The following is a 26,676-nucleotide window of genomic DNA, read 5'->3' as shown; positions in this document are numbered from 1 at the left end:
ACCTAACCGATAACTAGGTTGATTGAACGACTTAGATAACCTAAAAGGAGCTGGAAAGATCCAGTAGAAGTACAACAAAATAGGTGTTAATGTCATGCGCCTTACACCTGTGTCTCAGGAAAACATGGACCTTGTTTAATATGTTTATTTTTTTTGAATAACGATCTGCTCTCTAACCATCTACTTAGGCTGAGAATTTTTTTTTTTTTTTGCTATATGTAATTATCAACTGTCATGTCCTCATAGCTAAATGATATTTTCTAATGTTATATATATTTAATTTGGTCACTCACCCTAGAAATTTTTATCAACCGGTTTGTTTCAAGAAAATGAAGGAGCAATACAATAAAAAAAAAATTCCCATACACTGTTTAGGTTCATTTTTTATTCATTTACTAACTATCTTATTGATTTCTGTGTTTCGTAATGTTCAAATGGATAGATTACAGTATGGTAAGCGACTATATTGACATTCAACCAGATTGAAGAAAGAACACAGTCATCACAGGAACAGTCACCTCTATAATTAAACAAAGATCAGTGACATTCATAGGCATTAATGTTATGTCAACATTTTGTCATCTCAGCTGTCATTTCAGTTCCACTCTCAAGAATCATTGTCTACAAAAAAATAAGATAATTGCTTAATTATGTTTAATACTATCACGGAAAAACAGAATTCTGACGTAATACTTAAATTCATATCTGACAGAAATTTGAAATTTTGTTTCTTGTGCACTTTCTTCTTTATTTTGCATCACTGTTCGAATACGACATTGGAGTGAATGCCTTTAAACAATTTCTGAATATTTAACTTTTACTTTCACTGATAATACTTTGACCTTTATTGTAGACGTTTTGCATTTTTATTCGGTTGCTTTCTTATAGACGTATACTCGACATCTTTAATACATGCACTCAAAAATTAATCATTCAGTTAATAAAATAATTTATTGAATAATATGTCCTATTGTTTTTGATTAGGATTCGTGCAGTTTCTACGATAATTATATCCCACATACGATAAGTGACAAAGACATATGCACAGTTTTCTCTACTTTTGTTTAGCATTTTACCATTAAAATTGCTGTCGGGCTTGGTTGATACATCCTGTCCGGGAAATTTCCCCTCCAAATTGCATAATAGTTTGAAGCGTGAAAATATTTTTCGTAGTTTATAAATCAAATATGCATTCCTATTTATGTTTTTGTTATTTATACACCAAATGCAGTCACATTAATGTCAATCAAAAGGAGCTAACAAATAACCAATGACACAATTATATTTTAATGTATCAACATGTTAATTTGGGTTTTGTTCTTGAAATAAACGTTTCCCTGATGACAAAAGTAAAAGACACATTCACCGGACATGGTTGTACCAAATAAAACATAGTTAGCCAACCAAGTGGACTTCATTATTTTTCATTAAATATTGAAATATTACGATTTTTATCGAATTGAGCTTTCATTATCCACATGGTGCAAATATATTCGAAACATATGAAAACAATTCAAATAAATGAACATAAGGCAGTATACGTACTCAATATGCCATTTTAGAATTCAACAATATGCCTCTCAAAGTCACTAATGCCAAAATGTTGCATTTGGAGCAACCTTACCAAGATTCAACAAAATATAATCAAAATCTTGTCAAGCGATCTCTTTTGCGGATACTGTACTTTGTGATTGGTCATTTGTATTGTTTTGTTTATTATTGTTCTACCGAAAGCCAATAGTATCTCATATACTTGAATATACTTACTGCAATCATTTTATCTCCCTTTATTTCCCTCACAACAGTAATTGTTTTCCATCCCATCAATTCACTTTGTTCTTTCATTGTCATTTTACTGTCAGAATCAATGGTTACTGTAAACTGATAGACAAGATATTGTTTTTGAATTAATATTTGTTTTCATTGTGTATTTTACGCAAATAAATTTCAAAAAATTAAAATCCTGGTTCGCTTGACCTGTTTATTGCTTCTTTTTTTTTTTTATTTACAACAGTCTTGGTCTTGCACGTTGTTTTTATAGACAGTCAGTCATTGCCAAACACATTCTTTGGTATAGTAGGGAAATTAGTTAAATCAGTTCTTTTCTGCTTGGGTCCGGTTCAATATCACCAATTTGACAACAATAAAACAGTATACGTATACATACAAGAAATTTAATGATCTTATTTTATAGCAAAACCAGTTTGTTAGTTAGTCGTCGTGATTAATTATTGTTGGTGTTCGAACTGCCCTAGAGGGTCCTGATTAGAAAAAAAGATGTTTGTTCTTTTATAAAGAATCAACTGTCGCCGTAAACATAGGTATGTTTGGACAAACAACATTTTTTATACTATTATAAAAAGCCTAGTTTATTTAAAAGAATACATTTAGTGTAATACTGCAGAAAAGCTATTTAAACACTATAACAAAGTACGCAAACAGTATAATTATTTAATTTTTTAAATTACTATACAATTGTAATATATGCAAGCGGCAAAGGACTTCTAAGTAAATCTTTAACATTTGTACAGCTAGGTTAGTAAATTTTACCTTAACACCTTTTCCCATTGGACCAGTTGTAACAACCTCCTCTAAAGGCTTAAATTTATAAGATTTGTTTGGTGTTATATCGCTACTTGTATCTAAAACCCAATACTCTCCTTCACGCTTGAATTCAACAGTATTTTTTGCATTTCTAAACTTCTCGATCAGTTCATCAGTTAGACCTAAAATGTTATTTAACACAAATCAGCAAACTCTTCACATGTGCATATGTATTAAACTTGCATGACAAATTCCTATAACATACTAGATATTTAACTACCAGTAGTGTATAATTATTTGTTTATTTTCTAAATAAGTTCATATTAGTTTTGCGGCAATTGTTAGTTTCCTAACACAGAACATAAGGACTTTCATAGGAAAAAAATAGATAAAAGTAAATCGATAGACCTTATTTTTGAGCAGGCATTGATTATCGTTTTACTTTTAGGAATCTGAAAATATGTTTAATGAATAGAGACATATGTTCAGATAAAGACTTAAATGATTTATACACTTAGAATTGTTGATAAATGTAGTGCGTCCTTTTTGGTCATCTTTGTTTTTCACAGCCACATTTGTCATCATTGCCATTATATGACAGTAATATACGTTTGTTTGTATAAAGTGTTGGAACCAAATTTTGAAATGTTTTTGTCACTTTTTTATAAAGAATATTTGAATTTGACTCAATCATTTCCGATCAACTATTATGTTATAAATACTTCAATGATAATGTTAGATTTTTGTTCTGTGACACAAGATGGAATAAAAACAATAATTTGCTACTACTTATAATCAACTAACCTGATTCCTTAGCGAATTTATCATAATTTTTGTATGAGGTACCGTCACCTTTCCATTTTCCAATGAATTGAGCCATCTTTCAATTTAAAATAAAAAACGTGCTATTAAATCAAACTCCAAAATTCGAATGCAGCTTTTCAATAAAAATAACGCCTACGTATACAATTTTAACAATAATGTTGGCAAACAGTGAACCATCGTCCCAGTTATTGACAAAGTTTAAAGTTTCACATTTTCACCTTATTTTGTTTGGTTTATTTTTTTTATTTTTAGAAGATAACGACAAAAATGAATCATCGTCGAGTTTATTGACATGACAACAAATCTAGTATCTAATGGTTGTCAATTGACAAAATTTTATTATTTCTTCTGCTATGTTCAGTTTTTCGACGTTCATCGGCAGTTATATATTTGATTAATACAGGCGACAGTAGTAACTGTTCAAAAGTCATAAATCGATTGAAAGAATCAAATCCGGGTTACAAACTAGAACTGAGTGTAACACATCAACTACAAGAGGAAAACAACTAAAAAACAGAAACACTGAAGTGCAACAAAAACAAACGACATCAAGCATAGAAATTAACTATTTGATACTCCTGCCTCGGTAAAGAGTCAAGAGGGCAACGGAAAACTTTATGTAGAGAAATCACAACCTTACGTAGATGTGGGTTTTAAACATGTAAAAACAAGAATGTGTCCAAAGTACACGGATGCCCCACTCGCACTATCATTTTCCATGTTTTATGGACTTTGAAATTGGGTAAATATCTAATTTGGCATTAAAATTAGAAAGATTATACTATAGGGAACATGTGTACTAAGTTTCTAGTTGATTGGACTTCAATTTCATCAAAAACTACCTTGACCAAAAACTTTAACCTGAAGCGGGACGAACGAACGAACGAACGGACGGACGGACGGACGAACGAACGAACGAACGAACGGATCCACAGACCAGAAAACATAATGCCCCTCTACTATCGTAGGTGGGGCATAAAAACAAACGGTTTTTAGACATTTATTGTGCTTTACATACTATTATTCACAGTTTTAGTTAACTCAACAATATTGTGTTTTACGAACTTTTCTGTGATGATAATTTTCTGACAAAGTAAAACACGACATTTATCGACAAGACTTTCAACTAACAAGGCTATGGAGCATTTTTCTGACTATTGGTAAAAATGCCCTCTAAACCGTCTGATCACAAGTCTACTTAAAATAAACATGTAATCATCATTTAACAAAATACAAGGTTCTCTCATCTCCCTCTTCTTTGAGTCCTCTCTTTAATTTGGCAGATATGAGTTTGTTTATCTTTTCCTGCTAATTACGTTGATCAAATATTAGCATGTTTTCATTCGTTTAAGTTGCTATCACGACTGAGTTATATATCAAACTTCACTATCTAATTATTTATGTTATAATAGATTGATACATTTGATACTATACTAAAGTGTCTAACATTACAATAATTTATCAACATTAAGATAAAATCGGTACGTAGCATTAATTTCAAATATTTTACTTAACATGTGTTCCTGTCTATATAAATATGAAGAATTACCAATTGACAATTATCAATTACAGATCAAGCTAGGTCATAATCGTTAACAATATGACTGTTTTGTGATATCAAATACAACAGAGATTTCATTGTTTGCAATATGCTTCGATATAAACACCATTCAAATGATAAGGGACTATCAAAAAACGTATGTCGATAAAATAAAAACTGACAACATCGTTGCCGAAAAAAAACCCAAGGATAGTTCTAACAACGTGCTTCAATACATTATAATGCATACTACAGACTGAGAAACAATTAATCAACCGAAAATCGACGGTGATCTCAAGTGTTCCGGAAGGGAAAGTATGTAGATTTAAATAGTACAAGGTTCTTGTTACCACGATTCCATTGAGTCATCCAAATTATAATTGCGGCTGCTGGAAAAATTAAAATCACAAAGATACTGAACTCCGAGGAAAATTCAAAAAGGAAAGTCCCTAATCAAATGTCAATATCAAAAGCTCAAACACAACTTGCGAATGGATAACAACTGTCATATTCCTAACTTGGTACATCTATTTACTTATGTAGAAAATGGTGAATTAAACCTGGTTTTAAGGCTAGTTAAACCTCTCACAAGTGTTGAAGAGATAACTTCGGTATTACAAAAAGGAACAATTTGGTACAATGACTTACTTGGAAGCAGGAACCATCTATCGTGAAAATCATGTTAAATAAACAAGCTCTAGAATATCTTATCAACAGGGAAATATATATAACTATATAACGGTGTGAGTTCGTGGTCTAGTGGTTAAGACCGATGGCTACAGTGCTGAAGGTCCCGAGTTCGATTCTCACTCGGGTTGCTAAAAATATCAGCACATCAGAAGGGTAATTTTCACCCTCTCACACACATCTCTGGTACCCAGACCGGAGTTTAAACTAGAATGGGTACTTTGGGGGCCTCGGTTAATCAAAGTTGTCCCTTACTTTGACCTGGAGATCAATCTTCTGATATCTCTCTGGTTTGTCTGTTTCCACCGAGTGTCCCGGTGTTTCTCTCCGAGTACTTCGGCTTCCTCCACCACAATAACAGACTGCCCGGTGTCCTAGCACTCCCTTTGTGTTGGGTAGGGATTGATTGTCCTTGTAAAAATAATTGTCGTATAAACATAAACATCCCGTTAGGGTAGGGAGTGTACATGGATGCCACTGTACCCTCGCAGTTTTCGAGGGGTTCTTCGGATATCGGAGGCATTTACCAGTACATACATACATACTTCATTTACAAATGCTGCAGTTCTATTGCTACAAAGAAATTAAAAGTTCACAACAGGAAAACTTTGATCATATATTTTGCTGTAAAGTTTAGTCCCCGACCTGAGATAATTTTGGCTGTTATATGGCGATTTAGTTTATTAAATTGTTCAAACTATAAAGACGTTAAGAGTTAAGTCCGCCTAAAGTATATAAGTTGTTAGATCTGTTTGACTGCAAATTGACAAGATCATAGTTTTGTGTCATATTCTGTGAATCATTTTCCATATGGCAATCTCTGGGGGATATCTCCATATGCATACACAAATTGTCATATACTCGAGATACATGTAAATGTAAATTGCAGAGTGCTAATAAATAAATCAAGGTTGAAAATCGCAAGAGGTTTTAATATGAACTGATACAGACATCTATTTATAAAGATAAGTCTAGACTATCTTATTTTCAAGAGTTTTCTACTTAAAGTTTGTTTTAAAATATCAAAAATACTTAGTCTTGACAAATTCGTTTATAGGATGACTTCAACCGGTCAATATTCATTGATAAATAAGATTAAGAAATAATCTTAATTTTTTTATTTGATTAGTAATTATAGATCATTTACTTTTCTAGTTAAATCGTTTGTTTTGTTATAAATATGTTTATTTTGTTGGTAGTTTGAGGTTATAGTGTGAGAGAATAAGCTTAGAAGCGACAAAAATTGAAAATTTTCCATTCAAAAATATAATTGTGAAATGTTTATTGAAATGACCTTTTGAACTGAGTACACAGTAACAGCTAAATATAATTTTCAAACCTGGGTATGTGTAAACAACAGCAAAATGGACTGTCAATAGAAACAACTATTATTGAATTAGAGTTTTATCTTTTGCGAGTACAAATTTTGTAAAAAGCACAAATATTTATCATAAAATGATTTCACTACACGAAAAACTCGATGAAATATTATGATTCAGCACCTTCTGCAGTGGAGGAACTATATTGGGAAGTTACAATAGTACATTGTGTACAAGGAAAATTGAACTAACAAAATCAATGAGATAAACTTTTAATATTTGTTACCATGGTTTTGTCTTCTTTTTTATAATTTTCTTATGTTACATGTATAAGGTGGCTTGAACATGATTAAATTTTGAGCATATGATATTTCAAAATCATCAGTTTGTAGATGATATTCCCTAATCTATAATACTTTGAGTTGGTTTCTCTTCAACATTTCTATTAGTTTTTTGTTTCTGAATATTTTAGCATTACGCTTCGCAGATGATAAATTAATTGTTGAAATGTCTTTCTGGTGCAGTTTAAATTGTGGTACCATCAATTTGAATATCAAAACAATGTTCAAGAATTAGTGTATGCAAAATGAAAGTAGGCATGTCTTTTACGGTTAAATGTACTCTGGAGAATGAAAGAAAATGTAAAAATAAAGAAGAATCAAACTACAATGATTTTAGAATGAAATGGAATGTCAATAGCATTTTTTTCTGAACGCGGTTACTTCAAAACAAATACCGAGTTTATTCTGCACAAAACGTGTTACTGATATAACCTTGAATCCAAAAGCTGTGATATAATCAGAAAATTCATGTGAAAAGCGTAAGAGCAAAAAATCTACATGAGAGTATAAAACCAAATACATGATCCCTATTGTGATAATTGTATTGAATTGTATTAAACAATTAGTGTTAGCCTAACGTTAAGTGGCAAATATCTCATGCATACACGTTTAGGACGAAAACACATTAACAAAAAATCTAGTAGGGAGTTTTTGCCTCAGGTAAGAAGAGCGGAAATTTTGACTGTCACTGGAAAACCAAGGTAAATTGAATAGAGAAAAAATTTAGACTTACAGCAATCGACTTCTCAAACATTGCTTTTAGAAGTGCAGAGAGTATGGAGTCCTCCTTCAAGTTGCACTGTATGTAACATCCAATTCCAAACGGACAAGGCTGCGTTACCATAAATCATGTACAGACGCCTCTTGGTCATAATGTTTTGCTACCAGATGGTTCAGGGATGACCAAATCTTATAACTTAGCCAGCACATGGCGATTACATTATGTATACAAACTAAATAATTACCTGGAATGCTATTTGAAGCATTTAGTGGTTGCCAGATTTTGCCTTATCAATTACATCAGAATACGTCATATCCGATTCGAGAATGCTTAAAATGCCACTCACCTAGTATTCATACATATCACACACCAAATGTGATGTCAATTCTAAATGAGTTTTTATATCATTAATTGTGCTCTTACAAAAAAGTCATAATTTATTTTATGCAAGTAAGTTATGCCTATGAGAAGGTCCATGAAGGGCCACAAACCCTGTATATCGAATGAGACATGTGATAAAAATGAACTATATTTGAATAAATAATCTCCAAAGAAATGTGACCCGATTAGCTGGTACTAGAAAATTGACCAAAAAAATATATCAAAGAAAAAAGAAGTACAAGTACATTTTGACATTGGTTTATTCAAACACCATTCAAATACAATTATTTTATTTGTGGAAAATACAGTTTAACTGTTTGCGCTGCATCCCTTGCTCTGAATATGGCTCCAGTAACCCAAAGTATTAGTGTGTTTGCACCCTGCTGGTCCTCCATTGTGCATTCGGGCATAACTCTCACAATTATGTGCGCATCCATAATGATTGATGTACCTAGACATATATTTTTGGACACACTGAGAAGCACAATGTTTATCTTTGGAGCATGCTTCTAAACCTGTTCGGAATAAAAATTAGTTAAGATTAGATGTTTGTCAAGGTATTAATAATAAAGTTTAATGACTTAATGTTACTGTGTTTGTCCACGCTGTCGCGGAGGGGGCATTAAATGTTACCCTTGTAAACACTGATGAAGTTCGATTTGGGTGGCGCCAGTTTTACAGTTCTCTATTAACGTCCCATGGACACATTCTTCATCTAACTTCTCAACTGATTTACCTATCATAACTAAACTTATCTTGAAAGTCTGTTATATGAAAGTTTTACTGCATTAAGTATCACAAAAACATATCATAATAAAAAATTGATGTAAATGATGTCATATCCTGAAAGACAGACATGTGCACCTTACACTCAAACTATACAGCAAATTTAGTTAGCCTATAGCCTTATGCTAATAGTATCTCAGAAATAGACTTACTTATAAAAAATGACAATAGACCATGCAATAAACTGAAAATGAGGTAGCGGTCAGATAAACCATATCAGACATTAGGTTAAACATACCAAAATTCATGAACCAAATGTAGTTGACATATAGATCATAGTATCCAAGAAAGATGAAATTCAGATGAACTCTGCCAGACAGACATGTATATCTTACAGTCTGTTTGGCAGTCATTTCATACACCAAATACAGACTAGAGTTAAACTATTGCTACTAGTATATACAAAACAATCAAAATCATAAAAACATTGACCTTTGAACCATTAAAATGAAGTCAAGGTTAGATGAACTCTGCCATACAATCATTCCATTGATGATCCAGTGTTATGTCAAAGAACTCTGTACTTTTTCTAAAAGTTATATGAAGATACCAAGACTTTGTTGATAAATATTCCGTATCAACTTCAATTCACAAATACATGCTCATAGTCCTTCAGTATAGATTTTAGGTGCTTTCTTTGTTTATTATCTTATTTGGGTGTTATATATAGACTAAGTATTCTTTTTATTTGTTCTTGTATATTTCTAACCTTTACTGTTTACTTGTAATTCATTTTTGTTTGTAAACTTTTGTCGTGACTCGGTATTTATACATTTCGCCATTGTATTATTGTGTTATGGTAATTTTTATATATCATTGTCTTTCATTTTTGATTATTTGCTTTTTGTCTATATGCAATTTTGTTTTTCTTTGTTGCATTAGTTGTTTGATTTATAGTGGTGAAGATAATATCACAATGTTGACTGTCGGACCCTAATTTGACATTTTACCTGCATGTATTAGATGTATGTATGCCTGCTTGATTCGCTAACACATTGTTGTCAATATTAAGCTAGCTATAAACACAGGTATAATTCGCCGTTTTCTACATAAGAAAATGCCTCTCCAAGTCAGAATATGACAGTTGTTTTCCATTTATGTGTTTGAGCTTTTGATGTTGCCATTTGATAATGGACTTTTCGTTTTGAATTTTACTTTGAGTTTGGCATTTTTGTACCTTTTTTTTCTATAAACCTAATATAAAGTTGATATGTTGCTTACAGTATCGGATTACCGGACAAACAATGAAATCTTAACAGTGAACAATTGACATGAACCATGCAAAAGGTCAGATAAACCTGTCAGACAGACGTGTACACTTATAATCATTCTATATATCAAATATAGTTGCTCTAAAATAAATTTCTTATAATATCTAAGAAATATACAAAACTGGAAAAAAAACATAATATTGCTAATAATTCCATGAAAAAGGGGTCAAGGTCAAATCAGACAGTCGGACATGACACCTTACAATCATTCTAAACACCTAAAAAGTAAAATAAAAAAATACTGAACTCAGAGGAAAATTTAATCGGAAAGTCCAAAATCACATGGCAAAATCAAATGACAAAACACATCAAAAACGATTGGACAAAAACTGTCATATTCCTGACCAATGTACAGGCATTTTCAAATGTAGAAAATGGTGGATTAAATATAGTTGATCTATTGCGTATGAAATCTCAGATGTTGACCTAACCACGAAAACTTAGCCTTGGTCACTGATCCATGAAACTATAAATGTATGACGAACATGCTGACCTTTCAAATGTCTTATATATGTCTCGCAGAAAATAGCGGGCGCGACAAATGTAACTTACTTCCGCCTGGTTTTCCACAGTCCTCCCAGTAAACCTGTTTTATTTGCATGTATCCACAAGAGTTCGAATTAACGTCCCATCTGCAATCCAGTGGTCTGCAACCGGATTCCAACTAAAATATCATTCGACAAATATACAAAAAAGCGACACTATACACTTCTTTTAACTGAGTTTTAATATGCGTATTGATATGTGTTTCTTTATTTTACATTGGCTAGAGGTATAGGCCAAATGCGGCTGGTTTAAACATGTTTTATGAGACCTCAACCTTCCCCTATAGTATAGGGGAAGGTTGAGGTCTCATAAATGCGGCTGGTTTAAACATGTTTTATGAGACCTCAACCTTCCCCTATAGTATAGGGGAAGGTTGAGGTCTCATAAAACATATAGGGGAAGGTTGAGGTCTCATAAAACATGTTTAAACCAGCCGCATTTTTGCGCCTGTCCCAAGTCTGGAGCCTCTGACATATTCCCCATTTCCATTTTCTATGTTACGGTAAATAAATTACATTTGAGGCTTTAAGTGAAAAAACAACAACAATATTTAAAAAGGGAAATAATAAACACAAGTACATGTATCAATCAAAATTTTGAATAACATATAATCCCTCATCAGTATAATGTAAATTTAACAAAAGTATCAGTATTTACAACAGAGACTTATGCGATGAAATGAATAGCATTAAAACAGCGCGCAATTTAAACCTGTGTAACTATCAAATTTCAAATTTGACGCAGATTAAGTATTTACAACAGGGCAGATAAATTTTAAAAATAACTTATTCATTTTAGTTTATTTATAAAGAAAAGTAACGTTTCATTTGTTGTTGCTTTTTAGGGAAAAAGGGAGGGGGGATTATTGAGTAGAAATTATTGAGTAGACTAATGATATGCTTTGATGTTATCATACTTACTGTGTATCATCCCCACCGGATATAGGTATCCTTGGCCTCGTTCTCTGTTCATTGTTTAAGAAACCTACATTACTGTACATATATACCAATTTATATGTATCTATGTAGCTATAATTGTTTACTTTTACACATTGTGACTTGGATGAAGAGTAATCTCATTGGTACTCATACCTCATCTTCTTTAAATATATCTAAGTAGTGTTGTTTTTCTCAAGCAATGAACAGATAACTAGACCAAGGGTACACATAGCCGGTGGTGATGATACACATTGAAACTATAATAAAATATTTAATGAACAATTTACATGAATATGAAAACCAGTAAAATATGCTTTTTGCAAACGAAATTGATTTTTAGTTCTCTTGTGTTCAAAACTGAAATAAATGCAACATGACAGCATCAGGACGTTCAAAGGCCAATAACTCTTATTTTAATTCTCATGTCATATATTTCATACTTACATCACAAATACACTGCATACACTTATCGGAAACAACTCCTGAAATTAGCAGCAAAACAATAAATTTATGCCGCTGAAATCTATGTTTATTGACAACATCAATGAAAATATATAGTCAGCAGTATAATTACTATGTATAGATTAGATAACAATTGGTCTGGTTTAGGAATATTTAAAACCAGAGACGTAGTTCACAATTACTCTGCAATGAAAAGTCATTAATGTTTAGCATTTTACAATTGCATGGAAAGCAATGTACTATTAAAAAAATATAAGTTGAAATGAATATGTTCCATTAGACGAGAATGGGTGAGTATGTTCTCAGTAAATGATTGTCAAATGTTAATACTCTTGGACAAGCATATTACTATTCTGTATACTTTTCGCCATATGTTGCACTGTTCTTTAAATTTGTTGTACTTTATTTTGCACTTATTACCGATTATTCTCTATTCTGTTATTAAACTCCACCAGGCCCCTTTATATCGTACTCGTATATTGATTGTAAAACCATATTTCTAAAGCAAAGTAATTCTTTATGATATTCTTGAAGCAATGGCTTTAAACATTAAATATCGTATTCATTATGATTTCAAATACAAAAAGTAAGTCAGCTCTCTTGTAATTTCGTCATTTTAACTCTAGCGGATAGTCTGACTGGCAATCATACCACACATCCTTATTTCTTTATATATCGTATGATTTATTGGTTGTTATAATCTTAACAAAAGATGAAATAATTTCATTCTGATTCCAGAATCTGCAAGAATTTGTAATGGTAACGTTCTTAAACGTGTAAGGAATCGACACTATCACAACAGTATCCATTATAAACGTATTGATAACAATAGGATTATAAGACCATTCCCTAGACCAGATTTACATATGATTAATAACAACTGAATTTCATTTTTGATTTTCTAACAAACATAGTCTTGTATTATTTTAATTTTAGTTTCTTGTGTACAATTTGGAAATTAGTATGGCGTTCATTATCACTGAACTAGTATATATTTGTTTAGGGGTCAGCTGAAGGACGCCTCCGGGTGCGGGAATTTCTCGCTACATTGAAGACCTGTTGGTGACCTTCTGCTATTGTTTTTTTTTTCTATGGTCGGGTTGTTGTCTCTTTGGCACATTCCCCATTTCCATTCTCAATTTTATAAGGTACACTACTGTATAATTTTACAAGGATTGTTCCAAGTACGTTTGTGTTTTAGCTATAAGAAATAAAAACAACAATTTTTTTCTTTTAAAGTGCGTCTTACATGTAAATGATACATGAATAACAACTTTCGTTATTCTTTAATAAATTCTATATTAAAGAATCATACCTGTTGCAAAAGTTCCACTGTGTGTTGATACACTGCAATGGGAGGCCGTTGATGTCTGCAGTAAACTTCCAGCGACATACGCTAGCTGAATAAAATGTTAATTTCATATATATTTTTTTTAATTTGATAACTTTTTCATGTCAAAATATATTATATTATAGATCTTTAAGAAATCAGTAGATTTGGTATGATTGCCGACAAAGAAACTATAACATTTACATTAACTTATTAAATATCTGAATCTTAAAATCAAAACCACTGAACATTCCTACATATTTCAGTAATGGGTTGAGGTTAACAAATCCACACTGCTAGCTAAAAATTAACATTGCCTTATTCCCTTTCGCTGTAAAGTTGTTAAAGGGACATTTAAACGAATCAGTGTTTCTTATCTATATATAAGGTACATGTATATTGACGACCTTGACAACTGTCAGAGAAACGGTGATTTATCTGATAAGAACTTGTACCTTTACAGGAGCTATATAGTTGACTTCCTCCAGTCGGGTATAGTCAGCTGGCCGTTTTTACAAAATATCACACATATCATTGGGTCGGGACGTCGTTTAATTTATATGTGTTGCATTGTGTTTTTTTCTATGAGTATTTGTTTATTCTTGTCCGTTTTTGCTGATATGCATATATGCTTTGTCTATTTGCCTTTTTGTGTTTCTTTGTTACATATGACGTGGCTGTGTACTGATATCCCGTCATTGTGTTATTGTGCAATGGTAAATATTTGTATACTTGTCTTTCGTTTTTGCTAATGTACTTTGTCTACATGCCTATTTGTGCATCTTTGTTGCATCTTTGTTTGTTTTATAGTGATTATTATTCAATGTTGACTGCTGTACCCTTATTTTTGACATTTTTACTTATTATATCTGTTTGTGTTGTTCATACATCGTTGTCGTTAAAATGGAATTTAATTCGACTGTCATACAAGTGAGAGATTTAGCTAGGAAACCCGGTTTAATCTACCATTTTCTACATGAGTAAATACATGTACCAAATTAGGAATGTGACAGTTGTTGTCCATTCGTTTGATGTGTTTTAGCTTTTGATTTTGCCATTTGATTAGGGACTTTATGTTTTGAATTTTCCTCGCAGTTCAGTATTTTTGTGATTTTACTTTTTGCTTTTCAGTAAACATACTATAATTATATATTTAATTTTATTTATCGGTGCCATACCTGTCCATGTACGTGTTGAAGTTGATACCACGTGTATCCGTCTGCAGTGTGCATGTGTCCATTGTATTTATAACATTCACCAGAGTGTACCGTTCCTACTATATGACCATGTATACTGGCTGAAAAAAAAAGTATAGCGCTTGATATTGTTGAAGCTGATTACGTTTTTTAATAAAAATTTTCTTTCTATTAAAAACAAATGGAAGATGCCCTCGAAATCGCGGTACAATTGGGCCAGTGTTTGAATCAAAGAGTTTTTACATTTCGCGCGCAGTACATCGACTGAGCATACGCGAAAGCGTATAAGGCATGAATCGATAACGGTCTCCGAATTTGTATATTTTCTATAAATTGGCGTTTTTTAGTGGGGAAAATTTTACTCTCTCTCTCTCTCTCTCTCTCTCTCTCTCTCTCTCTCTCTCTCTCTCTCTCTCTCTCTGACCTTACACTTGAAGCTATGCTTGTGATTAACTTCTAACATATTATACATATACTTCTGTCATTCTGTGATGCTAATGTTCCTCTTTAGTGATTAGCCTGTCAACACCGAGGCACTTGACAAGTGTGTAATACTCAAATCTCAATTGAAAAAGTTAAACTACCGAAGACCGGTGTTTCTCTCCGGGCACTTCGGGCCTGCCACTTATATAAACTGACCACCACAAAATAGCACAATAGTCCTGAAAGTGGCATTAAACACCAATCAATCAATCAATCCATTTTAACGAATATATACTGTGTTGAACGTACACCTTTTTACATTTAAATCAAGTTAATGTACTACCTGTATGTCGTGCATTAACGGTGCTACCAGTAACACAGACACATGATCCTGTTGCAATGTGACCAGAGATGTTGGCTCTAGCAGTGGCTACAATTACGCTTAATATCAGAAAATATCCAAACATTTTGCTGTCCTTAAAGTTTGTTCTAATGAACTATCTGACTGATAAACTGTCTTTATATTGGTCTCATGATAACGTGACCAACCTTATCGTGTGTTTTCTTGTCAAGTCATGAACTGTCATAAATAATGTCAAAGAACTTTAAATTTGCTTTTGAAAAGACTAATATGGTTTAAAATCACTACAATTTTGAGTCATGTCAAGCTAATCTGAAAGAAGAAAAATGGCGTATTGATTCATCGAAAAAACCTACACGATCTTGGAAACAATCAAAGACAAAAGAACATCACTTTCTTTGACATTTTTTAACTAAATGTCTAAAACACATAATACTTGTATCATTCGACTCCAGCCAGATTTCCTTAAATAGAAAAATCAAATTTGTTACATATCACGTGATTTTTGCGGCGTTTTGTATTTGCACCGATCTGCATTTCATTTGCGACGATTTTTTCTTTCATTTACGCCGATTTTTTTACAGGTAAATTACAGGTGAATGTAATTTTTCATTTATCATCATAAAATACATTACGTTTTTGACGTAATGTATTTTAAACCTGATGCCTTTTGTTATCTGTTGTTCGTGTGTTTCTAATACGTTCTTCTATTTGTTTGTATTGTGGTCCTGTATTATTATGTTGTCATTTTGATGTTATATTTAACAATGCCATCAAATTGCGAGGTTTGGCATGCCACAAAACCAGGTTCAACCCACCATTTTTTTCTTTAAAAATGTCCTGTACCAAGTCAGGAATGTGTGTAACATTTTTACGTTGTGTTTCCGTTGTGTCGTTTGTTTTCTCCTATATTTGAGTGTACTAAAAGACGTGTCACGGTACTTTTCTATCCCAAATTCATGTATTTGGTTTTGATGTTACATTGGTTATACTCATCGGATTTTGTCTAATGCTTAGTCCGTTGCTGTGTGTGTTACTTTTTAATGTTGTGTCGTTGTTCCCCTCTAATATTTAATGCGTTTCCCTCAGTTTTACTTTGTTACCCCGATTTTGTTTTTTGTCCATAGATTTATGAGTTTTGAACTGCGGTATACTACTGTTGCCTTTATTTATAGACCTCTTCCGTTAGCCAGCTGTTGTACAAATGTTATGAATTATCAATCAATAGTGATAGCCATTAACCAATGTCACTTATTTTGTCTATATACTCTGTGCTCAGCCCAACAGACTCGACTTTCCTCCACCAGTTCTATGCCAGATGAAAAAGACAACAATACATTAATTCAACATTGTGGAAAAGCATCCATAATTGCATTATCCATTGCTTGTTCAAAGTCAATATGCATAACCTCTGTCAAAAATGAAAGTTGAGATCGCAAATTTTTTTCAACATCACTTCATATCACTGTTCATCTTTCGCTGGTGTGAAGGTGTTAATTAAAGGTACGTATTTTCCATTTTTACATCCGTGTAAAGTATATAACTGATAAAAGAATTCGGACAGCACTTAAAAGTTCAATCTATATATTTTACAGACATATCATTGCAAATACATTCAAGTTAGAGGTGTGTAGAAAAAATAAGTATATACCTTTCTCGCCAATCATTTGCACTGGTCTTTCGATATGCATGGCCAGTATTAATAATTTTACTCACCTATGTTAAACTGTTAATGTATGCAATTAGGAGCAAATATAAAATCGGCGCAAATGGAAAAATGAAATCGGCGCAAATGAAAGAATGAAAATTTTAAAAATCGGCGCAAATGTCATACGCCCGATTTTTGTTGTGGTTGAATGCTCGATTTATTTACTGAAATTTATTTCACTACTCTCGCGTGTGCTCGAACACACAACAAAATAGTTATTTTGTCTTTTATTAGTGAAACATTTGACTCAATTCAAATATACCTTTGCTTAAAATTTAATTCTGAATCAATTGGCATTGTTTAATTTCTCGATGTAAAGCAAGTCATTGAGCAGATATAACTGTATCTGTGGGTTTTGTTAAAGTTTAAAGTGACCAATACTGTCATGTGTCTCCTAAAACTGAATTATGCAGTGGGGAGTCATTTTTATTCAAAATAAACTTAAAGTTGAAGGTGAATATGTTCTCCAAACTATACAAAGGAAGAAATAGACCATATGGGTGACGGTCACTTTAGTTCGAATTTAACAATTTTGTCGAAAAGGTTTATCAACACACATTTTTATAATCACAAAAGGATTCAGTTTTTAGCCTTCAAGAAATTGTAGTATGGATTCGAGCATAATTGATGAATATTATACAGAAAACTCTTAATGTACACGTATTGTTGTCCATTCATTTGATTTGTTTGAGTTTTTGATTTTTGCCATATTATTAGGGACTTTAATTTTGAATTTTCCTCGGAGTTCAGTATTTTTGTGATTTTACTTGTAATGCCGTTGCCTTTAATTAGAGAGATAAAGGTCATGACAGATACAGCTATGTCTGCTTCATATCTTGACTATCTAGAAATTGACAATGAGGGTCGGATGAAACAAAACTTACACGGATTTGGCTATACTTACGACAAAAGACGTGATTTCAGATTTCCAAGTGTGACCATCTAAATTTTTATGTAGCAAAATTCCAGCATTGCATGCATACGGAGTATGTATCTCCCAATTGATACGATATCCCCGGGTTGTATTTCCTATCATGATTTATTTGATAGAGGGTTGCTGTTCACTGGAGAGCTACTAAACAAAGAGTTCTAAATGGTGAAGAAGAAATCATCACTTCGTAAATGAAAAGAACCTCATCACGAGCTGGTTGACCTTTTTGAAATATATCGGATATGTTCCTCGTGTCGAAACTACAACCCCGTTCCCTTTTCACGAATGTGACCTACCGAATTGAACTATTTACCGGTTTTATCATAACATGAGTAACAAGACGAATGACATATGTGGAACAGGATCTGCTTACCCTTCTGAATCTCCAGGTTGGTGGGGTTCGTGTTGCTGTTGTACCCTATTGTGACATTTATATCTATTGTGTGTTTGTTTTGTATCCACATCTTTTTCAATATAATAAAATTTGATGCGACAATCATACAAGTGAGAAGTTAAGCTAGCTTTAACATCAGGTTTAGTCCATCATTTTCTAAATTAGAAAATACCTGGTCCAAATCAGGAATAGGACAGTTGTTACTCATTCGTTTCATGTGTTTTAGCTTTTGATTTTGCCGTTTGACTAGGAACTTAGGCCGTAACTAGCCTCTTTTAATAGTGAGGCATAAAAAAATTTGGGCGAGGGGAGTGGGGCCGCTTAAGGCCCCCAGAAGCTCTGAAAAAAATAACGCAAAATCGTGCATTCTGAGCGTTTCCCAGACTCTTTCTTGCATTGAAACGGCTTAATTAATTTTTAGATATTTTTTTCGACAATCAGGTCCCAAAGCAAAAACAAAGATTCATTGTAATTTAAGACCTTTAGGTATTAGAGACAACATTAAAAGACCGATATGTAGGATAAAGCAAAAATCGTTATTCTCATAATTATTAATACCGTATCTGTCTGTCTGTTCTTGTCTTGTATTGTGATTACACTTTGGTGATTGTTTATGACTAGATTTAAATATAGTGACATTGCAGTATTATACTTTAAGTACTAGTACTGCTTAAGTCCACACTAGGGACCATCTTCACCTTGTTTTACGATCTTTTACGGTATTAATGATTCTTTCAAAGTATTGTTGAAGACCATCCGGCAACTATCAAGATGAAGAGCAGGAACATAAACTTTGACCATTAATCATTTGTTTTTTTTCTATGCATTGACTTTGTGTGCGATTATGTCCCCATACTCCTTTATTATCTGTTAAAGGGTCTCAACACGACTTAATGCAAGTTTAACCTTTCAATGTAAAAGGTCATATATGGCAATAACTTTTTTTTTCTTCAAATTATTTGATACCGGGAAATATGTGACCTTACTTTAATTCAAACCATGTCAGCTATCTAGTTTTATTTACAATAAAACAAACTGTTTTGTATTCTTTGATATCAATTTCAATTATCCATGCAGAAAGGACAAATTTTTTTTTTGTGTCCACTGAGTAGCATCGCATGTTCTTAAAATATATTTCTCGCACAATTCTGGACTTCGGTGGACATGCAACATTGCAAAACCTCGTTTACAAAAGAAAATCAACACTCAATCAAATAGGACAATAAATGAACAAAAGACAAACCCGGAACACAGAAGTACAAACAATAGACCATCAACTCTGAAAACTAAAAGGAAAATAGAAACATGGATAACGAAAAAACATCCAGGGGATACACCAAAGAGTGAAGAGAACTTACTTCTTGCAAGACACTTTCCGTGAAAACAATTTGATATGAAAACAACCTTTTGTTTCAATTTTTTTTTTTTTTTTTTTTTTTTAATTTTTTACACGAGGCATTTGCCTCATTTCCCTCAATGTAGTTACGGCCCTGCAGGAAACATGAGTCATTGGTAGTGTTCTTTTGGTGCCTTAAAACTAGTTTAATCCCGTCTTACTCTATATGGTTCTATCATAATAGGAGCCTGCATTATTAAGTAATCGAATAAGGCTAACTTATTAACCTTTTTGACTAGAGCGTCATTCATTGGTTTTTAGTAGACGAAACGCGCGTCTGACGTATTATGATTTTCATCTTGATATTCAGAATTGGTTTATTTAACTGTTGTTTTGGCCATCCCATGGAAATTGGCATAAGATAAATATGGAGGCTTCTCTTCCCAATAGACATAGACGTAATTTTAATAGGGCGGTGGACATGACCGATCATTTATCAGTTATTTATAAATTGTCGTCCAATTCAAACCATTTACCTTACCAAAAAACTCTCCAATTATACTCTTATCTTTGAGTTAAAAGTTTGTCGAAAAATATCAAATTGGTTCATATTTCTTACACTGCAAGTGATGACCGGTAACACCCGTCTAAGTAAATAACAGAATGTGCATTTTAAAGAAGACCGGCAATATCAAAAATGCAAAATAACCAGACACATTTTTACTTAAATTTTTTTTATCGTACTTAGAGATTGTACTTTTGCAAACAAGTATCAATATATCAGGAGTCTTTGTCATATTCACTGCGTAAATCACTAAGTTTTTCAGCATCAACACACTGAAGATAAGTTGTATGATTTATACTTTGTCCATTTCATACGACATGGTAGCATCCCCAGTTTTAGTTTCCTGTAACAAAATATAGTATAATAATTTTTCACATAATATAAATTAGAAGATGTGGTATGATTGCGAATGAGACAACTCTCCACAAGAGACCAAAATGACACAGAAATTAACAACTATAGGTCACCGTACGGACTTCAACAATAAGTAAAGCCCATAAGACTGTTACAAAGATAATCTATCCTAATTCAGCTATTGGTAATATTAGAAAGATGACGAACAAGTATTCGGGGGTATTTTTGGTAAAAAGTGTAATCTTTGATATAACATTTATATTGCATTATGATTTCCAGTATAAAGGATCACAGTTGACATTCGACGTGTTTTTAAATTGTCTCATTCTCAGTGTCTGATTAACTGTTCTTCGTCATTGTTATACCAGCTATGACATTAACGTTGTTCATACTTTTAATATACAATTCTAGCAATTGCTAGAAAACCATAGATGATATTTTATTTAAATTTCAATTGATTGAGTGATTGATTCTGCACAAGTTTACATCATATATGTCGCTACTGGATAAACTTTCCTTATTAGCAAAATAGCACAAGCAAAGGTAAATTCTCGTTGCTTTGGCTACATATTTTCTCAAAATTTTAACCATTTAAAATGGTTTGTAATTTAGTAAGTCGGGCTTGATTTTCACCAATATGATACTAATTATTGCCGGCCGAATAAAAACAAAAATTCAAAAGCCAAATATAAGTTTACCTGAAAAGCATTAAGAACCATAATTATGAAAGTTTTTTTTTCTCAAATATGGTAGTAAAGCAATCTTTGCCTGGGAGTAGAAAAACCATAATGTTCTGAACAATTCAAAATTTAACAAAAACCTGATTATAGCAATGACAATTCATGTCAACACAATGCCACTGAGCTGGTGATACCCTTGTTGACGAAACTCAACCAGTAGTGGTATCCACCTAGTGGTTTTCACATAATCAACACGTGTAGTAATATTATATTAAAACTTTCAATGAAAAATATATTGTTATTTACCACATTCATTTTATTGCCGTAAACTTTCCTTGTGGTTGTTGTTGGTTTCCATCCCATTCTTTCGAAGCTACTCGAATCTACCATGCTCCCATCAGAGTTGATAACAGCTGTAAACTAGTAAGATAATTCTTGAATTGAATATAAGTTAAATGTTTAAAATTGAAGTAAATTGGTGACAATACAAGAGAGCAAAACAACATAAATGTCACATTTGAATTATATATTTTTTTAATTGAGAAATTCCCACACAAGCAGAAACACACAAAAAATATTTACGCATTTGTTTGAAAAATCGACAAGTTCGTTCCGACTTAATTACGTTTTTCCGTGCGTCAATAGGCAAATATTGAATGTATGATCTATATGTTGTGTACAAGTTATCATTTTGTAAAAATCACAATTTGTACAAATTATAATATATATGTTGACTTTGTACAAATTGTTATTTGTACACAAATTAAATGTGATTGTACAGATTTTACAAATTACAATTTGTACAATATTTGACGATAATTCACTTATAACTTGTACAACAATTTATAATAATTATGGATTTTGTTGAAAAAACCGTTGATACACACACCCATAGAATTGTTATTAAATGACCATAAAGTACATCTTCTGAACAAATACAAAAGTAGTTCTTTATCATTCGTTTGAGCAGGTGAGTGAATTATTACATAGGAAATTGCATCTTTTGACTTTCACAGTTATCTGTTCTACAACACTTCGCAACGGCTTATTACTTTGGGGTCAATTTCTTTAATTAATTGACAAAGCTATACATCCTAGGTATTATTATTTACACTCTTCTAGTCATTTACTCAGTTGATGTAATTGTGTAAACATGGTTGGCATTGTTGATCAGAATAAGTAATTTGTCCAAAAGGTTCTGAAACTAGCAGGAAAGATACACAAAGGAACAACCATGTGTCCACTAAGAACAAGCAAAATGGGCTTATACATGTAGCTAAATTGAGTACGACTCTCATAATGAAACACCGATCATTCTTGATAAGAAGCGTTCGCTGTGTTGACAATAAATCCAAGACTAATATCAGTTTCTTACAAAGAAAATAAGACTGTAACTATCTGAACTTAACGTTTGGAGATAATGTCATTATACATATTTCTCAGTATAATTGTGTCCAAACCATTCTTCGCAATATTTAAGGCGTAATTGTTGAATCTAGAGATTTTGGGTACCAAGTATAGGAAAATCTGTACGTATTTTAACAGGTTATTTATGGTTCTTGAGCTTCAACTCTTGCTATATAAAGCAGTTTAACAGCCCTTACAAAACAGGCTGTCCAGGATTTCTTTCATGTAAATGTATAGGTGGGTACATCACTTCTGAACGTAAATGAGACTGTCAAAAGATGTTGTGCAATACCTGATGCCATAAGTCAGCACTTATGTGTTGAACTATCATTGATATGGTCATAATTATAAAATAATTGTTTATAAACTTTGAAATTTTGAAATATTAATGTTTTTCTACATCAAGAATAGATTACCTGAGATGTATTTGGCAAAACTTACAGGAATTTTTGGTCCTCAATGCTCTTCAACATCATACTTTTTTTGGCCTTTTTCACTTGTTTGATTCGAGCATCACTGATGGGTTTTATGTAGATGAAACGCGCGTCTGGCGCAAATATTAAATTTCAATTCTGGTATATCACTCACCTGCTCAAACGAATGACAAAGAATTACTTTTAAAAAAAGTATTTGATGAATAAGATGAACTGTGTGGTCATTTAATAACATTTATTCTTTAGTGATTATCAATGATTTTTTCCACCAAAATCCATACTATAAATTGTTGTACAAGTTATAAGTGAATCTTCGTCATTTTTTTACACTTTGTAATTTGTACAGGCATTTTTGTACAAATTACAATTTGTATAAAGTCAAAATACAAATTAAAATTTTTGTGTACAAAATGATAACTTGTACACAACATATACAAGAACAAATTAGAAATTAATCTGGTAGGTACGTTCTGCATATGGAGTAATTTAGACTTGACCAAAGACATTCTGCTGAATAGGGGCACACATTTTGCTCGCAGCAGATTTTTATTTATATAGCATTGAGTGTGATACGAAAAAGTAATAGGAAAGCTGCATTAATTTGACTACTCCAGCATCATGAGACGATAAAACGACATTTAAATTTGCTCTCCGTTAGGTCATTATAGAGACGATGTACATTTCGTCCATGGCAACGGGCGAATGTGATTTCATCAATAATATACAAAACACTCACATTTTTCGCCTGAAAATTTTCTTTTTGTCAAATTGTATTTCATTCTGAAGCGTACAAAATGTGTTACCCGAGTTTTAGTGTGTAAATCAAACTGATATCTTTTATTGTCTTGTAACTGTCACAACTATTCATTTATATGCAATTTTTACCTTGATACCTTGCCCTTGGGCGTCTTGAGAAACGCATTCCTCTCCTAATTTAAACTTGAATACCCGTGGTGCTGGAATGGCATCTGATATGACGGTCATGGTCCAGTTCTCGTCTTTATTTTCATATTCAACCGTTGTAGTGGCATTACGATACTTTTCTACCAAATCCTCAGGAACCCCTACAATACAACGTCATATACATAGTCCTATATCTTTAATATGATTCAAAATAATCATTTGTCGTGAATTGTAATTATAAAAAAAGGATTACTTAATGAATAGATTACTATCTACGTAAAATAGTGTTAGTTTACAGGAAAAGACACACAGAAATGTTTAATCGCAAGACAAAATGAACAAAATAGAAGTAAACTAGAAAAATCCTTTCGATGAAAAAACGGAAACTCCGATGATATCTAATGAACAATCGAATTTGCTTTATATTATTAAAGGAGAAACTATCTCGACTGAATTCAATTCCTCAATGCCACTCGACATCGTGGTCGTCTGCTATACATTAAATTTGATAACAGATTTTCAAAGACTCACCAGTCATTTTGCAGTATTCTTCAAAATTCTTTCTTGAAGCTTTATTTCCTTTCCATTTTCCTACAAACTGTGACATGTTTAAAGAGCAAATCCGTTATTTGAATGACTAAAATACAAAAAAAAAATGACAATTTGTTATGTGGACGAACACGATGACAGACTGATAAACTCTGCACTGTATATAAGTATCAATGAAGACACGATTCAAATTCAAATTCGTCATACAAATTCGTCATACAATTAATGTATGCGTCCTCATCTTCAAATAATTTAATATTCTATCTGATGGGTACTCTGATCATGTAAGAACATATTTAGTTTATCCATGTTTGGTAATTTTTACCTGTTATCAAATTATAAATAGTCAACTCAAAAGTATAATTTATCAAACTAGACAAGAACAGAATTCTAAATCAGAATTATAGTGGTAATAGTAATAACATAACATAGCTGTCTCCTTAAAATCCGTCATTTTGAATGGCAGACAACAATCGCAAGGCATTCAAAAACTTTCATGACCATGATGACTGCATGTTCTTCCTCTGACAATAGATATAGGAAGATGTGGTGTGAGTGCCAATGAGACAACTCTCCATACAAATAACAATTTAAAAAGTAAACCATTATAGGTTAAAGTACGGCCTTCAACACGGAGCCTTGGCTCACACCGAACAACAAGCTATAAAGGGCCCCAAAATTACTAGTGTAAAACCATTCAAACGGGAAAACCAACGGTCTAATCTATTTAAACAAAACGAGAAACGATAAACACGTATATATTACATAAACAAACGACAACTACTGTACATCAGATTCCTGACTTAGGACAGGTGCAAACATTTGCAGCGGGATTAAACGTTTTAATGGATCCAAACCTTCTCCCTTTTTCTGAAACAATAGCATAACATCACAACAAAGAAAAACATACGATAAAATATCAATTGGCAGACTTAACTCAATCAAAAAACGTATGATTAAACAATGAACGAATAAATTTGATCTGCGATATCTGAATACAAATGCACAGTTAATTAAATATTAGAGACAAACATTCATGACCAAAAAGCTAACAAACAAATTCAAACACAGGACATGACTGAGAAATATTTAACCAATCAATGTTCACTTTAGAAAAAAAACCGGTTTTTTTATAATCTTGAAGTTTATACAAATGTTGTAAGAATAAGTGAAAAATTGAAGATATTACAAATAATGAAAGCTGGTGTACAGACAAGATCCATATAAATAAAAAATAACAAAAAAGCATTATAAACAGTATCAACAGGTCGAATTAACAAGAAAATACGATTTGAGAGTACTCGCAGTTACTGACAGCTAGTTGAAAGCCAAAACCAATAAATAATAAAAAATCATGCATCAGAGACTAAAATCGACTAAAACACATCACAGGGATTTAGTATTTTAACGTCATTAATAGTCAAAGAAGACATGACTTGTGCAATGCCAAAAATAAATGTATCGACAGGTAGTAGTATAGTGAAGAGCGACTTCTATAGAAATAAAAGTTAACGTGTCTTTGTCTCTATACATCTCGCCTCAAAAGATAATGAAATTTAGTTATGTTTTAATTTGCTTATGACAATATCAATATTAGTGCCAATGTGAACTATATTCAGAGATCTTATTACAACATTGGTACGATAACCCTTACTTATAAGTTTGTTTAAAGGTTCGATGAGTTTACAAGGATCACATAGTGATTTCCTCGCTTTAAGTACAATATTACCATTACCATAAAATT

At 32.3% G+C, this 26,676-nt stretch overlaps 3 protein-coding genes across 3 annotated transcripts; all 3 read right to left on the bottom strand.

Moving 5' to 3' along the window:
• Positions 1–365: 365 nt before the first annotated feature.
• Positions 366–3,547, bottom strand: LOC143082774 (fatty acid-binding protein Fh15-like). The gene is made up of 4 exons (XM_076258628.1): positions 3,349–3,547; positions 2,551–2,726; positions 1,768–1,881; positions 366–621 (listed from the first exon to the last, which is right to left on the bottom strand). Exons 1-4 carry the CDS (start codon positions 3,422–3,424, stop codon positions 568–570), a joined length of 420 nt encoding a protein of 139 aa, XP_076114743.1. The 5' UTR covers positions 3,425–3,547; the 3' UTR covers positions 366–567.
• Positions 3,548–8,600: 5,053 nt separating this feature from the next.
• On the bottom strand, positions 8,601–15,813 carry LOC143082773 (lysozyme-like). Its single transcript, XM_076258626.1, has 6 exons — positions 15,654–15,813; positions 14,870–14,988; positions 13,677–13,761; positions 12,344–12,381; positions 10,968–11,079; positions 8,601–8,873 (listed from the first exon to the last, which is right to left on the bottom strand). The coding sequence occupies exons 1-6, from the start codon at positions 15,775–15,777 to the stop codon at positions 8,668–8,670; spliced, it is 684 nt and encodes a 227-aa protein (XP_076114741.1). The 5' UTR covers positions 15,778–15,813; the 3' UTR covers positions 8,601–8,667.
• Positions 15,814–20,757: 4,944 nt separating this feature from the next.
• On the bottom strand, positions 20,758–25,069 carry LOC143081630 (gastrotropin-like). The gene is made up of 4 exons (XM_076257402.1): positions 24,915–25,069; positions 24,366–24,544; positions 21,946–22,059; positions 20,758–20,948 (listed from the first exon to the last, which is right to left on the bottom strand). The coding sequence occupies exons 1-4, from the start codon at positions 24,988–24,990 to the stop codon at positions 20,898–20,900; spliced, it is 420 nt and encodes a 139-aa protein (XP_076113517.1). The 5' UTR covers positions 24,991–25,069; the 3' UTR covers positions 20,758–20,897.
• Positions 25,070–26,676: the final 1,607 nt, after the last annotated feature.

This window comes from Mytilus galloprovincialis, chromosome 7, assembly GCF_965363235.1.
Source record: "Mytilus galloprovincialis chromosome 7, xbMytGall1.hap1.1, whole genome shotgun sequence".
Lineage (NCBI taxonomy): Eukaryota > Metazoa > Mollusca > Bivalvia > Mytilida > Mytilidae > Mytilus > Mytilus galloprovincialis.
The sequence above is the reverse complement of the archived record's forward strand: the minus strand, read 5'-3'. Positions and strand labels throughout refer to the sequence as shown.

Bases quoted from the DNA above. Each gene is read 5' to 3' on its own strand.
- LOC143082774 (XM_076258628.1), bottom strand. From the start codon at position 3,424: ATGGCTCAATTCATTGGAAAATGGAAAGGTGACGGTACCTCATACAAA. The intron at 2,727-3,348 runs GTTAGTTGATTA...ATAACATTTTAG, and splicing joins TAAATTCGCTAAGGAATCAG to GTCTAACTGATGAACTGATC. The intron at 622-1,767 runs GTAAGTATATTC...ATTTTTTTGTAG, and splicing joins AGGGAGATAAAATGATTGCA to ACAATGATTCTTGAGAGTGG.
- LOC143082773 (XM_076258626.1), bottom strand. From the start codon at position 15,777: ATGTTTGGATATTTTCTGATATTAAGCGTAATTGTAGCCACTGCTAGA. The intron at 14,989-15,653 runs GTAGTACATTAA...TTTTTTTTTCAG, and splicing joins CGTTAATGCACGACATACAG to CCAGTATACATGGTCATATA. The intron at 11,080-12,343 runs GTAAGTATGAAA...ATGATATTTTAG, and splicing joins GTATGCAGTGTATTTGTGAT to TTGGAATCCGGTTGCAGACC.
- LOC143081630 (XM_076257402.1), bottom strand. From the start codon at position 24,990: ATGTCACAGTTTGTAGGAAAATGGAAAGGAAATAAAGCTTCAAGAAAG. The intron at 24,545-24,914 runs GTGAGTCTTTGA...GTTGTATTGTAG, and splicing joins AGAATACTGCAAAATGACTG to GGGTTCCTGAGGATTTGGTA. The intron at 22,060-24,365 runs GTAAAAATTGCA...TTATCTTACTAG, and splicing joins CCCAAGGGCAAGGTATCAAG to TTTACAGCTGTTATCAACTC.